This window comes from Hetaerina americana, unplaced genomic scaffold (assembly GCF_022747635.1).
Source record: "Hetaerina americana unplaced genomic scaffold, ioHetAmer1.1.p SCAF_4, whole genome shotgun sequence".
Taxonomy (NCBI): domain Eukaryota; kingdom Metazoa; phylum Arthropoda; class Insecta; order Odonata; family Calopterygidae; genus Hetaerina; species Hetaerina americana.
Window position 1 is genome coordinate 29,862,011 of NW_027286985.1, and position 16,215 is coordinate 29,878,225.

At 34.2% G+C, this 16,215-nt stretch overlaps 1 protein-coding gene across 1 annotated transcript; it reads left to right on the plus strand.

Moving 5' to 3' along the window:
• Positions 1-1,910: 1,910 nt before the first annotated feature.
• Positions 1,911-15,427, plus strand: LOC139692307 (solute carrier family 35 member C2). The gene is made up of 7 exons (XM_071590413.1): positions 1,911-2,138; positions 2,259-2,473; positions 2,616-2,688; positions 4,634-4,752; positions 6,771-6,904; positions 7,023-7,198; positions 11,469-15,427. Exons 1-7 carry the CDS (start codon positions 1,995-1,997, stop codon positions 11,850-11,852), a joined length of 1,245 nt encoding a protein of 414 aa, XP_071446514.1. The 5' UTR covers positions 1,911-1,994; the 3' UTR covers positions 11,853-15,427.
• Positions 15,428-16,215: the final 788 nt, after the last annotated feature.

A 16,215-nucleotide genomic window follows, 5' to 3' on the forward strand; every position in this document is an offset into this window, starting at 1 on the left:
GGAATGCGGAGATTCTTTCGGTGGGAGAATTGTAACTGGAAACTATAGGACGACAGGGGATGTTGGGTTTGTGTATTTTTGGGAGGAGATAAAACTGGGGTGTTCTGGGGTTTGGGGGTGAAAGTAGGGATATGTCTTGGGAGGTTAGGCCTTCTTCTGGTCCGGAGTGGAGGAGAAAAGACCGAATTTCGGTTTGGAAAGTTTGTGTTGGGTTTTTGGTTAGAGTGGTATAGATGGATGTATCGTTCAGGTGAGCGAGGGCTTTGGAAATATAATCATTGGTGTTTAGAATTACAACAGAGGAGCCTTTATCGGCGGAGGTAACAACGATGTTAGGATTGGACTATATATATATATATATATATATATATATATATATATATATACATATATATATATACATATATATATATATATATATATATATATATATATACATACATATATATATATATATACATATATATATATATACATACATACATATATATATATACATATATATATACATACATATATATATATATATATATATATATATATATATATATATATAAATTATATATATATACACATATTTAAAAAAATATATATGTATATATTAATAAATAAATATACATATATTTATATAAATTATATATATATATATATATATATATATATATATATATATATATATATATATATATATATATATATATATATATATATATATATCACTTTTTGAAAGTCTCACGGACGTGAATAATAATGTATAACACTTAGCACTAGTGGACACAAACAAAAACACACAGAAACACTTAAAAAAGAGACTCACTATTTTTCGAATTTTCGGTGGTCTTGGCCACCTCTATCAAGGAAGAGAGGGACAGACCTGGAGGGAATACCAGGGCTTGAGCGATGGATGGAAGGGGAAGGTGGGGAGAGATTTCGGAAGGGAAGGGTTTGGAGGGGCAGCGTTAGAAGGGTTGGGCAAGTGTAGAAGGTGATGGGGGTGGAGGGGGATGAAAATGTGTTTGGAGCAGGGTAATTAATGCCTAATATTGATTCCTGGCCAATTGCAGGACTCCAAGAGCTAGATGAAGGATTACTCTAATGTTTTGAGTTTCAGTGGAGGATCAGAGGGTGGGAGGGATGCTAAGAAGGATACACTCTAGCATTTATCAAAGGGAGTGTTGTGTTCGGAGGCGTGTTTGGGGATAGGGAGCGTATCAATTAGGGAAGAATTCTTGCATGAGGCTCGATGGTTGTTAATTCTAATGTTAAGGGGTATGGTACACTGCCCAATATAATAGGCAGGGTAAAGTTGGCACTTCAGAAAGTACACTACATTGCTAGATGAATTGGTGGGGGAGAGTCATAAAGAGGCAAAAAAGTCATCCGATTAACTTTCAGAACATTCTTACATTGTTGCTCTGTTGGCGAGGGGTCATCCTGATTTGGCTTATTGCCCCTTTAAAAAGGTTACACTACGGGCAAAGCTCTCGATTAATATTCATAATGCTAACGAGGTATACATTTTTAGAAACACTTCGCCAATAAGTTTATCTAAATATGCTCATTTTTACAGAGGAATTAGAAAACTAAATTGAAAATTAGAAAAGCTTTGTCGTGAAACTCATGAACGATGGACGTTCCTTAATCAGAATAAGAGATGATTACTTTTCTTCTAAAAAAATATTTATCGCGGTTTAGTCATGCGATTTTTTTACAATATTGTAACAATTACTGGTCGATGTCACATCCAGAATAGTAGGCTCTCCGCAAAGCAGGTTCATGCATTTTGTACTACTTTTACCAGCTATCTATTACTAAGGGTAAATACATTTTGGTCGATTTAGTGAAATCGAATCATGGTCGACTTCTGTACGATATTCGTTAATCGACCTAAGTTATCCCATGTGAAACGTCGCCTGAGAAATGAAGTTCAAAACATTGTGATCAGCCCTCTCATATTTCATGTTTGACTATTCCTAGAGCTATGATAAATAATTATGAAACTCTTTCGTATGATACAAGACTACGTGAATAAATGTCATCGTGGACTACTTACTGTTTACATTCGTACACTTTCTTTAATTGGTGTATATTATATCTTCTCCATTGGTCTCGTCTTCTATCAACATTGGTTACTGAAGGTGTCAATTTTATGCTTCTTATTTGATAACAATTCACCTGAGCAATGGAACTTTCGTATACATTTATTTTGTAGTTATTTTAATTTGCATTAGTACTTTATAATACTGTTTATATTCCAGTTCTTGCCATTCCCACTTTCTGTAGCAGTATGTCACATGGCAGTGAAGTTTATTTTAGCAGGAATTTGCCGAATGCTTTGGGAGTGTTACCACCAAAAAGATAGAGTCACTGTAGAATGGAAAAATTACATATTGAAAGTAGCCCCAACAGGACTCGCCAGTGGTCTTGACATTGGGATTTCTAATTGGGGCTTAGAGCTTGTTACAGTTTCCCTGTGAGTATGATCTTAACAATTTTCCAGCGAAGGAACTTCTTAGATTCTTTCGTTAGTCTTTGAAGTACATTATACCTATATATCGAAGGTTCTTAATGCTATAGTGCCTCTTTTTGTCAGTGTATATTTTTTATTATTTCAGTTACACAATGACAAAGTCAACTGCTATAATTTTTATCATGGGATTTGCATTAATCTTCAAGCTGGAAGAAAAGGTACTTGATCTTAACCATTTTCAGCCTAATTTATGTATAAATAAAAAAATATGAAATGATCAACCTGTTTTTTTATCATCTCTCAAGATTAGGCAATTTAAATTGAGAACTACATTTTTAAACAAAAAAGTTGTCGAAGGCTGAATACTGATAAGGTTATATCATGTTGCGTAGTCCCTTTTCTTTGACATATGCTCCCATGGTCTTACAGCAAAGCAAAGGTTGCAGTCAAGTCGAGGCTCTTCAGTTATTAGATTGGAAACAATTATTTTGTAGTAGTCTACATTTTCAATTTACAAAATAGAGTTTTTGAAGTCTTAAGGTTGAATGACAATGTCAATGAATGTATTCATAATTGGCTATAGGATTGACACCTTACATACTGATAGAATAATTATTAAATGCAACTTAAAAACCTTTCTGTCTTGCCAATTCTATTGGATTTTTATTAAGTTTTTGTTGAATGAAAATTAAACATTTTATTAATCTGTCGAGCATTAAGCTAGCACTCTGTGGTATTCTTTGTGGGTAATTACTTTATTTGTATGCTGCTATCTGATAGTTTCAATGCCACTTTGTTGCCAACAGAAATAGAAGCTATTATTATTAATATCTGATCCCTTTTATATGACTGTGGGTTTCTGTATAAATAATTTTTTTAGTAGAAGTATTGTAATTGTACAATAATATTTTTATGTGCTTGTCCTAGTGGATATTTTTATTTAGGAGGACGAATAGGCCCTGATTAATGGTTCTTAAATAATAGTTTATAAATGCTGGAAGTTCATGTTGGTCACCAATCCTGGGAATCAACGAAAAGTCACAGAACTTCGTTGAACAGGATGAGCCAGAGAATTTGAAAAAGCGATATGGAAATGTACAATTGATTAAACAGCAAGATACATAGCATACACTGTTCAGTCATTGTGAGTCTGTTATTTAGTTGAACAATACTGAGTGGAATAATGAAAGCAATTTTTGTACTAAAACCATCTAATAACTTGTGATAGCTTATGTGATGCTCTAATTGACTAATGGGTAATCATTGCAAAGCAATTAGCTTTTTATTTAATTGCATTAAGTTTCTTTTATCCATTAGAGAGAACAATACATGTGTGATAAGAATGAGTATTAATAGATGGATTTTGAAACTGGTAATGTAAAACCGTGTGTTATAAATTAGAATGTACGAATGCAATTGAATTCAATTAATGTTTTCTGGCAGAATAGTTATTTTGCTACTTTAACTGTTACTTTATGTTAACATTTTCGAATTAATTTTAATTTTTTCAATAAACCTTGAATTTTCTAGCTGTGAAAAATTTTACCCAGCAATATTTGTAATGTAATTGTTACTCATCAATTAACAAGAAAATCCCAACGTTTCACCTAAAATGCTGGTGGGCTATTGACATTATTGGCTGGGGAATTCTGAGATTTCAAGAAAAATTTCAAATTCCATTTAGTTGGCACTTCTGAAATAAATCTTTGTGGAAGATACTATTATTGAAATTCCGTCAGAAAATTAAGTTTCCACAAAAAATAAGTGAAAAATTTGGTTACTGACTTTTTATGTCCGGTAGATACGAACAAGCAATACCTTTTCATAAAAATGTACTTACTGTGGACAGTGACCAGAGTCATTTAATTTATTATAGTGTAAAATTACAACAAGATGTTCTATTATTTCTACTTAACATGGAATCCCAAACAAATGATAGTGCTGTAAATTAGGTTCTCATCCTAATAATATTTTAGCAGTGACTTGAGTTATATATCTTATCCTTTTCATGTCATTGATAGGGATTGCGTTATGCTTTTATCCAAACCAGAATTTGCTGAATGCCATAACCAAGTGCTTGCATAGCTTGAACAATAGAGGTATGTTGATATCATTCTTTGTACCTGAGGTATTAATGCACTAATAAAATTGGTATCTTTTCAGTCATGGAAGCTAGTTTTTATCGTGTTAAACATTTCCCTTGGCCTGATGTTGTTCACCTATAAGGCTACAGAATTCGATGTGTTGGGATTTCTCTTAGTACTCCTTGCATCTTTAATTAGGTAAGTGTCATCCATTATGAGAATCAGTGTAGTGTATTTTTTATGTAATGCCAATGACCGTTGAAAGTATTCCTTACATCTTGAGGCAGGAGGAAAGGGAAAACTTGTGGCCATTTAAATTTGTGTGATTCTTTATTATGGTCCTTGAGGTTCACAGTGTTTGAGCTCATATGATGGTTCATATTAGTGATTAAATGTCCTTGAGAAGAATGTTGTCATTTGAAGTACTCGTGAATTGTGGGATTAATGTTTACTGTATGTTCCAAATAATCCGGCATGGTTAATAATAATAATAAACAATTTTTATTGCTCTGGGAGCAAAGTCCCTTGGAGCAGAATACAGGTTACATTAGGTTTTGAAACCTATGGAGTGAAACTGGTTTACATAATCCATAGAATAAGGTAATTAAACCAGTCACAAGACATAATTTAACATCAGTTGAACGAAACATATAGTACAATACATACATACAAATACAAAGAACAATAGTTAAATATTTAGCCTGATAGAACAGTAATAAGGTCATTTTGGTAGTGTGGTAGACAGATATTCAAACATTTTCCTGTTGAATTGGGATGTGTTCCTGGATAATTTTACTTTATTAGGCAAAGAGTTCCATAATTTACAGGATGAAATACTGAATGACTTCATATATAGCCGTGCGGTATTCGGGAAGATGGAATGTTTTTCTAATGCGGGTTGATCTCTTTGTCGTAAGTGAATTGAATATAAAATTTTCATATAAATATGAAGGGGTTTTTGAATTCAGAACTATAAATAATTGTGAGGCCTTTTGAAGCATTCTCCTCTGATCGAGTTTTAACCAATTCAACATTTTATAGTAAGGAGTTACACGTTCAATAAAATGCATATTAAAGATGAATCGTAGACAAGAATTTTGGAGCCTTAGTAATTTGGTACTTAGCTCCTTATTCACATCAGCGTAGACAACTGAGCAATAGTCGAGATTAGGGAGTGAGCAATGCTGGATAGTTGAATTATTGGGATAGCCAAGGAAAAGGTCATGAGGATCTTTATATTTCATATTGGAGGGACTTCATTGCCACTTTCACTCTGCCACTGGCATTGTATCACTGATCGTCTTTCAAGGAACATTTTAATCCTTTTGGTTGGTGGAATGATCATCCAAGTATATCTTTCCTGTGTCAAGTGGGCTCAGAAAACAGCCTAATCATGAAGTGATAAGGTGAATTGTTAAACATGGTACAATATTTCACTTCCAGTGTTATCTGCTTTTCTAGAAAAATAGTTTATCATTTTTAGTCAAAGTTGAAAAATATTTTCCGCCAACTCCATTAGTCACCTCTCTTGACAGTAGGCAGCTGGCTGGCTTTTTCGGGAATCCATACAATAAACTAGTCATAATGTGTATAAGTGACAATATAAAAAATTATGACAATTTGCAATAGTTTTGGGTTGGCCAATAACATAGTTAAAATCTCTATTATAAAACAATTCTACTGGCTTAGTTTTTTCAAATAAAGTAAGATGCTTGATGTATATTTGTTTATTTACTTTATGTCACTATTTTAATAAAAGCATTTTAAACAAATTGGGAAAAAATCATTTTGTGTAATTATTTGAATCCACCCTTGTTTTAAGACTAATACTGTTTCAGTACTTTTAAATATTGCAATTAGAATCTCGAGTTGAAAATTCACAGGAGTATATTTAATTTATAGAGCTTTGGTTTGGACCTACCATTTAGTATTTATTATTGTCCTGTTTGCCTTCAGATTTTCATAATTGACGTAAGATGAAACATATGCTGTAATATATTGCCATGGATGTATATTTTGTAAAGGCAGCTAGCCTAAGATTTATGAAACCTACAAGTATTTACTTTACTACCTGTATTTATATGCACCTCTTATTATCAACATGAATAATGTCAATTGTAATCATAACAGCAAATATTTCATCTTTGCAATCGCCCTTTGAGGTGTTACTTAGCTTATTTTAATTTTTGCTTTACTTTTCGGTCTTGGTTATTCAGTGGCCTTCGATGGACTCTGGCCCAGCTGGTAATGCAGAAGTCAAAATTGGGTCTTCACAACCCAATTGACATGGTGTACCATATACAGCCATGGATGATTGTGGCATTGCTTCCTATTGCTATTGCAGTAGAAGGTGAGGTGCCTTAATACCTCTTGAGTGAGGCAACCAGTTTCTTAGAAGCACTTCACAGAGTAACATTTTATAGGCTAATTTTATTAGCTAATCATTTGATAATGCTTTCTGATTTCAGGCAAATCTTTCATTGTTAATCACAATGATTTCAATTTGACTCCATGGGAAATTGTATTTAAAACTATCGGAATGGTTTTAATTGGCTCAGTTATGGCATTCTTAATGGAGGTGGCTGAGTATATGGTAGTTTCCTATACATCTAGCCTGAGTCTTTCTGTAGCCGGTATATTTAAGGTAAGAACGGTGTCCAGTTGAATGCACTGTACAGATCTTCATTAACTACTTCATATATATAATTTGATTTTACACTTTAATATTGTGGCTATTATTAAGTTATAAATAAACGGTTGTCATTCTAATAATGATATGAAGAACTAAGGAACTGAAATATTTTGAAACAAAAGAGGATTTAATAATGATAATAGAGTTAATGATCATGACTATAAATTATTAATTTGTATGCAATTACACTATCTACCTTGAAAGCAGAGTATGCCCATATGATAGGAAAACAATTCAATTTTTCAGCATCAAATATCTCATGTTTTGAAAAAATCCAGGAATGTATTTGTGTGATCCCCCACCTGCTTGGTATATGAATCGGTAGGGGCTTTACCATCTAGTCATGTACCTTTTTGTGGTGCACATCCTGCACAAAGGATGACTCAGTCCTGATTGCATACTCAAGATAGCACAAAGCCATAATTTTAAAAGTCTTGATATGTAATCTGTATTGCAAACATAGTCATGCTTTGGGAGGGTGTGATAGTCCTAGTGAGTAGAGTGCTGGGCTACTGACCGGATGACCCAGGTTCAATTGTAGGTGATGCTGCTAGAGTACCTTCGCTTTCATCTAAGCTGTGTGATTATTCACTTACAATATCTTCTGGGGAAACCACAGACTGCACAAGGAAAAGAACCCCAGCACGCTTGTGTGTGAATTCCACACAATATGTAGGGTTAAGTATTAGGTCAGTTCTACCCTCACCACTGAAAAGGCGGCTGATATTTTTCAGTGGTATCCCAATCCCTACTTGAGGTGCTTTGTGGAGAGCACTTAGAGTGAGTATGCCATCCATCGGTTAGGATGGTAAATTGCGGACCACTTGGCGCCTTTAATTAACAGCAGGCTAATGCCGATGCCGGGTTTCTCTCTACCCTTCATCCTTTCATATCCATCCCTAGTGGCAAAAATGACCTCGACTGTCAGCCGCCTCCCCTAAAAACTGTTACTATTACCAATGAAACCAACCTACAGGTTAATTACTATCATCATGTTTTAAATTGAATTTTTGAGTCCCAGTTTCTCACGCACTTAACATTTGCTTGTATTTATGAATTGTGAAATTCTGCCATAGAACAAGATAGACTACCAATTAATGGAATTTCCATAGAACTGTAAAATTGTATGATTTCAGGGCTATTAGGTTATTCCCATGTTGTTCCATCTGGCTGAATGACAGTTGCAGTAAGCATCACCAGCTAAACTGCCATCTTACTATATGGAGTAGCGCTCGAGTAATCTGAAAACTTTGGTGTGATCTCTACATAACCTCAAAATTTGATTGCAATAAAGCCTTCAATTCCGTTGATTATGACTTAATCCTGCCATAACTGAATGGGCTTAGACTTTTCCTCAATACCATATGCTGGGACCAGTCTTATCTGTCTAAATGCTAATGAGCTGTAAAGGATGTTGGCAGTAACATGCATCAATTACCTCCTGTTTGGAGGCATTCCTTAAGTCTTAATCCTGGGATGATGTTATTCTCTGTACTAATAAAGACTTTCCCAACTTAGTACACAGTCCTATAAATGTAACTTTAATGCAGATGGCTTGCAGACTTACATGATCCCTCACAGAAGTAAACAACAAATTAGTCAGTGGCCACATCAAAGCCATGTATCATTGAATATCCATCATTTAAATCAAACCCTATCCTGATAAAACTAAGGCAACTATAATTAGTAATTCCAAGTAGGTTCATACTTAATGGTCTAGAAAATACCAAAATTTATCGTTCAATAGATGGAAATGAACTACTCAAACTCTGTTAATAGCCTTGGAGTGATGGTCAACAGAACATTAACCTGGGTTATGTCACTTTGGGAATGTAATCTTTGTTCCACTGTGACAAATGCAAGTGTTTGTGCTCATTGGTTGTTAAATTATGTTTCCAGATGTATCATGCAGTGTTAACCAGAAACTCACATACTACCTTGATCAAAAAGTTCCCGGAATAACCACCGTGTGGCGCTCCCATCGTTCCGATTTGAGTTCTGTTTTTTTTGTTAAATTGGTACATCTGTTGTTGATATTCCCTTTAAATCTTAGTGCCATAACTTGACATTTGCAAAAGTTACGGTCGGTTTTCGGTATGTCCATCAGTGCTTCCTGCGATTTTTCCATTACTTCCTCTCGGCTGCTAAAACGCGTTCCCCGTAATGGTTTTTTAACTCGATTGAACAGAAAGAAGTCACAGGGAGCCAAATCAGGTGAATTCGGTGGCTGTTGGATGGTATTTGTTGCATTTTTCGTCAAAAAATTACGAATAATGATAGCACTGTGCGACGGTGCGTTATCATGGTGCAAAATCCACGAGTTTTCTGCCCACATTTCTGGTCTCTTTCGGCGAATTGCTTCACGCAAACGTCTCATAACGCCCAAATAATACTCTTTGTTTACTGTCTGGCCTTCTGGCAAAAATTCATGATGCACTACACCGTTGTAATCCATGAAAACCGTCAGCATTGCCTTCTTTTTTGACTGAAAACGACGTGGTTTTTTTGGTCTCGGCTCATTTGGTGAACGCCATTCACTTGCCTGATGTCTGGATTGCGTGTCGTACTCATAAACCCACGTCTCGTCTCCAGTAATGATCCTTTTGATGAATGTGGGATCGGATTCAGCCTCGCAAATCATGTCTTTTGCGACGTCAACACGGTCTCTTTTTTGCATGAAATTGAGGTATTTTGGCACCAACTTTGCTGCTACACGACGGAAACCCAAATCATTAACCACAATGTCTTGGGCGGATCCATAGGCAATGTTCAAGTCCTCCGCTATTTCTCTGATGGTTAATTTGCGGTTATTGACCAACATTTATTTTACTTTATCAATTTTTTCACCGACTTTCGATGTCGATGGTCTGCCACTGCGTTCATCATCTTCGATTGACTCACGACCACTTCTGAACCGCTCGTGCCACTGGTAAACGACCGTTTTTTTTAGAGAATCGTTGCCGAAACACTTTTCCAACATTTCCAACGTCCGTGCGCCACTAAATCCGTTTTTTACGCAAAATTTAATACAAGTTCGTTGTTGCAAATTTAAATCCATTTCTGCTATTGTAAAAAATCGCCAACACACACAGAGATAGATGTACTCTTGGCTACGTAACTTTTGCAAATGTCAAGTTATGACACTAAGATTTAAAGGGAATATCAACAACAGGTGTACCAATTTAACAAAAAAAACAGAACTCAAATCGGAACGATGGGAGCGCCACACGGTGGTTATTCTGGGAACTTTTTGTTCAAGGTAGTAGCTGCAAAATGTCCGAGTCCACATTTTTTTCGTGTCAAAAAAATGAGTGCATCACTTCATTTTATAAATTACATTAATGACCAAAGCTAGATCAAATATAATATATTATGAATTGAGTATTTGTACCAGTATTAATTGAGTACATTTAAAATTCAGATATGTTTGTACTTATCTATGTAGGCAATTGACCTTTAATGTCAATTCAGAAACTAGAGATTAACAGATCAATGTATGGCATGAAACATTGAAGCTTTACATATTCGACACACTCTGACCATACCCATTTAATGTCATTTCATCACGTAAAGTATGGAACTCCATACCTAAAACCTGTTAAATGTTTTGAAAATGACTATAAATTCCAGGGAAAGATGATGATTACTTTGTTGTTGTGTTGAGCTGTGCCAAAGCATGTACCTTATTAGTTTTTATGTGAACTATATAATTATATATTTCATCAGAAATTTATTTTCTAATACATATTTTGCTTTATCTTGTTCATTTTCTTTTCATTTTCTTTTAATTTCTTGCTTTTGTGCGAATGAGTACTTAAATCATATGCCACAAAGACTGACTACTTTGTTATACTTGATTTTACAACAAATTCTCTTATTAATGGCACTATGAAGTCTCTTAAGCAAGTAAATATTATTATTTTAACTAAAGTTATAAGCTCATGTAAAATGCAACTTTAGTGATTATTATTAAATTGTAATGGTAGTACTGGGCTAAATCTAAACAGTGTTAGAATATCTGGTATTGGGTCAGTCTTAAAAATTTTCTTTTAAAATTTTTAATTTGTGCACCATTTCTTTAAATTTGTACTGGTTAATGGGCTAGATACTGGGCTATCTTTTTGAAGTAAATTTTTATGTGCTTAATGAATGGTTATTTTCCTGTTCAATAAGCATATGGTGTGCCATAATTACAAGTGCTTCATTTTCCTCTCAAATGCAGGAACTGGTGACTGTGATGTTGGCTGTTGCAATCAATGGAGACAAGTTGTCTTCAATCAACTATATAGGTTTCCTCCTGTGCCTTGGAGGTATTATCAATCACGTAGCTCTCAAAGCTATGTCATCACAGACTGTTTCTGCTGATTGTACAGAAGAGAAGATATGTGTATCATCTCCACCATTGAGGAAAAGAGCAAGTTGGAAAGGAAGTAACAGTGACTCACACATTCCATTATTAGATATAAAAGAAGAAAGTGCTGCCCAAGTTTTTGGTGACCTCAGTGATACAGAAGATGACGGCAGTGGAGGCAGTTCAGATGAATTATTTAACATACTTGAACGGAAATGGGAGCCATTGAATTCTTTCACACATCAAGAGACATAGCTACTGAAAAGTGGTGCTCCCTGAATGATTCACTTCACACATCATTACACTTGTACACATTCTCCTTAGGGTTGGAATTATCACCAGTGCTTAAGTCAATTAACCTGAGATTGCCTTTGCCGTAAAACCTCTTAACTAAAGGTCAATATCCCACTTTTACATTATGCCTTAAATTAATAGAAATTCCTATTTAACCTATGCAAAAATTTTCATCCTCTGCCATCTTTATTTTTGTGAAAGGGTCAAGTGTATGGCAAGTGATGAAAAAATATTTTTATAAATTAAGAGCATGACCTGCTGAATCTGCATACTCGACTCCTGGGACTTCAAAAATTCCTTATTAACTAATTATCAGGAGCAAAATGTATTTAGCTAAAATGTAATTTTAATGTCAAGTCAATTAATAGGATACTTTCGGCCTCAATTCAGTACCTTAGGGAATTTTTAATATTCATGGTTTAAAATTTTCCATATTCTCTGGACAATAAGCAAAGTGAAATCTAGGAAACTCTTCACGGGTTACTTTATTTACTGCATGGTATGTAACTCGGCAGTATTTCATGTGAGAGAGACCAGAAAATTAATTTATTGTCTAATGTTGTGATCATGAAATATGTATTCGGTGGATAAAGGGTATGCGGAAAGCGATAAAAGCTATGAATATGATAAATCCAATATTTTGGTTCATTATATTTAAATGTGAAATTAGTGGATTCTGTCTTATTGTGGACAATGGTGCAATAAACCCCCCCTTAGCATGGTGAAGTAAAATTTTCATTTCACATTAGAGGACAAATCATGATTTTGAATAATCGCAATTAAAATATAGGTTTATTAAGTCTTTGTTAATGAGGTCTCAAATACCCTGTTGTTTTCATGTGTCTAATGTAATTTAACATCCATTGATGGTCATAAAGCAGTTATTGGATCAAACTATATGAATTATAATATTGCATTTACAATATTATAACAATGTTCAATGAATGAATTGGCTATGATCAGGCCTTGTGTATATTTATTTTCACAGAGCTCTTCAGTGCATTCCTATCAATTCTTGGTGATATGACGTGCGAGAAAAAAAATTAGCACTTTTCCACCGCTTTATTTGGAACATACAATGCATTTCAGTTCATTGATGGTTCAATGATCTGAAACACATTGTACGTTACAAATAAATCTGTAGAAGAGTGCAAATGTTTTGTTTTTTCTCATAATGACCAACTTCCACTACATCTCGCCTGAATCTGTTTAATATACAGCATGTATACAACATGTGCTTTCTTGTGATACATTCTTATCTCATTATTTGAAGAATTTTGATGTGAATATTTGGTGGGATGATTTCTATCAATTAGTTCTAGCATTAAGCAGAAGAAAATTTCAGATGCATTTTTATCAGAAAAGTTTTTGTACCGTGAAATTGGTTCTTAAACAATCTAAATTGCTTCTTATTATCTTATAAAAACTATGCATCTCCAAATGTAATTAACTCTTATCATTGTAATGAGATTTCTAATAGAGTTCATTTTCATTTGGGAGTTTCAATTTCACTTTGACTAAAGCAGCATGAGAAGCCATATAGCTTAAGTGATTTTTATATGACATGTCATTTCCTTAATAAATATTTAGGTGGCTGAAACACTATGCTTGAATTTTAAATATACCTGAAATATAATAAATATGTACTTCCCAATATATTATTATTATTTTTACTAGTAGTCTTCAAACTTACGGTAGGTTTTTGGTGAACCCTGACTCTGTACAATACTGTACTCTTAATCCCTTACTGACATGACACAAATTTACTTAAAAACCATTCTACATATTACAATGACCAGCTCTTTAGCTGGCATACTTTCTATCACCTTTAATTCTATCTGAAATGGCTTTTTTTTCCTATCTCTACCTACCTTTCCCAGCATTCTTACCTCTATTACTGTTTTCTCTATCCCATTGCCCATTTTATCTCCCTTATCCATTTGTCCTGCCTTCTTCAAATTTTTACCAACAGCCATCTATTTCTCCTCCCATGCGTGCAACTTCAACATTGGCCGTTTTTTTCTTTCTATTTTATTTTTTCTGTTCTTCTCAACACCCACATCTCCAAGACCTCTGATATGCACTCATCCTCTTGCCTCAATAAAGTTTCTAAGGCAAAAAAACTGTGCTCCACATTTAAGTTTTAACCAGTCTTTTCTTTGTATTTTTAGTTAACGCGAATGTCATCAACATCCACTGCTTTGAAATAGTTCATTACCTAATGGAATTCTTTTTGTTCCTATCTGCCCGTCCTTCTCCTAAACACTTCCTAAAAAGCTGCACTGTTCCAATTGTTCTATTTTATGTCCCCAAGCTTTAATGACTATCTTAACATCATGTTCTTGAGAATCTCATTACCTTCATTTTCTTATTATTAATCATTGTCTTGTACTTATCATGCTGATTCTGCAATGCGCTAAGTAAAGGTTGTAATGATTTGGCTGACTGGCTAACTAATGCTTTATCATTTGCAAATTTAACTGATGTGAATAGTTCCCCGCCTACTTTCACTTCAGCTCTTTGTATGCCACATACATCATTTTCTCTGAATCTATATTATAAAAAATGTGATGATGGATATCCTTGTATTACTCCCCTGCCTAGCACTATTCATCTTGACTGCATTTTCTATCCTTGCCGGTGCAGTTTGAGGCTTTGCCACAGATCCACTGTTGTGATATATCATTACAATGTCTACTGTTCGAGGAAGTTTCAAATTGTATTAATCATTTCCCCGTAAGAATGTTTATTTTTAAAAAGTTTTTGTCTGGTGTTTTTTTTCAGGTTAGATGTCAATTTTCATTAGGAAGATCATAAAACCTTAACTAGGATGAGAACTCTGTCAGGGAAATCAGGAAATCAATCAATGTCTTAAAAAATTTGGCGAGAAATGAGGAATGGCTTATTCATCCAGGAGTTAATAAAAAAGTCAGGAATGGCAACCCATATATTGAATGAGCCTGTGACAAGAGTAAACATTCTGTCCATATTTCATTCATATTATGATCCTTTAATATGGAGGCCACCCAACATCACTGAATGCATTAAGATAAATTGATAAGTATTCGTGAAAAAAGTCACTATTTTTCTCCATGTTCAAGTTCACATAGGTATCTAGTTCCTAAATTAGCTAGTGATCAAACGTGCTTCTTGTGCTGCTTTTGTGTTTTCCATGGGTCCATCATGAAACTTGATCTTCATTTTCTAAATTCATAGTACCTACCTCTATTTAAATCAATTCCTCTGCTTAACACTATTAATAGGTGCCTATGAAACTACTTCCAATTTTATTTTCTTGTTATTAGGTGTGAGGAAATATTCTGATTGACATTTCTGTAAAAAGCATTTTGGTGCCTTATGTAACTAGTTGCTGATTTTGATAATGATGTTTTTCCTGTAATGTATATTGTTGGTCGTGTCACTGAGTTTTTTGTGTCAGATCTGTATTGCTCACTGTATTTCCTTCTAGAAATGAAACATTGAGGTTTTGGTCACTTGTGTATAGTAATTACAAAAGAATATGTGTTCATTTTTTATTTCATGACTTATTATTTATTGTATCTATCATATTAATGGTATATCTTGAATCATCTGTGTAAATGGAATAGTGTTGCTGTGGTAACATCCTGTAAATTGATTAGGTAATGTATTGCTTTCACAGCCGATTGCAAAGTTGAACAGCACTTCATAGCCAATGGGTTAAAAAAAAAATAAGTGTAGGCAGTGCCACCCTGCTATAATATGTAACTAATAGTTTTTAACAATGATGTGCTTCCCCAAAATTTTACTTGTTTTCCACCCAGGTTAAGCAACCCTGAGCTGAAAAAATTTGTTTCATTACACCCCTATCTTGTGGATGCAAGATTCAAGTAGTTAGCCCAGGAAATCAAATGTCTCAAGATTGACTTTGCTAATAAAGTCGAATTTTTCTCAACAATTGGTTTCTCCCAGAAAAAAAATTTAAAATAGTGATAAAAATGGTTCTAAGTTTTTATAAGTTAAAAGGAAGCTCATCGGTTAACGTATAGTGCTCATCAGTAGTGTGGAAATAATCTTCTCATTCCATGTTTCACTGAATGCTAAAATTTCAAGTTGTGAGTAGAAACAATTTTCTAGTTGATTTTACAAGCGATAACAACCCAAACACAAGTGGTGCCTCTAACATGGCATACTTTGTATGGCTTGCATTCATTGCTAGATACCCAATCATGAGTGAAAAAGGTACAATCGAGTACAGAAGAAAAAGAATGAAGTTTTCTTAGAATAAAAGCAATGACGACTATGGTCATCCCTTAAAGTCAAAAACATTTAAATTAGAAATGTA

Coding starts and splice junctions, on each gene's coding strand:
- LOC139692307 (XM_071590413.1), top strand. CDS start 1,995: ATGAAACTCTTTCGTATGATACAAGACTACGTGAATAAATGTCATCGT. Junction 6,905..7,022: donor TATTGCTATTGCAGTAGAAG/GTGAGGTGCCTT, acceptor TTCTGATTTCAG/GCAAATCTTTCATTGTTAAT. Junction 7,199..11,468: donor CTGTAGCCGGTATATTTAAG/GTAAGAACGGTG, acceptor TCTCAAATGCAG/GAACTGGTGACTGTGATGTT.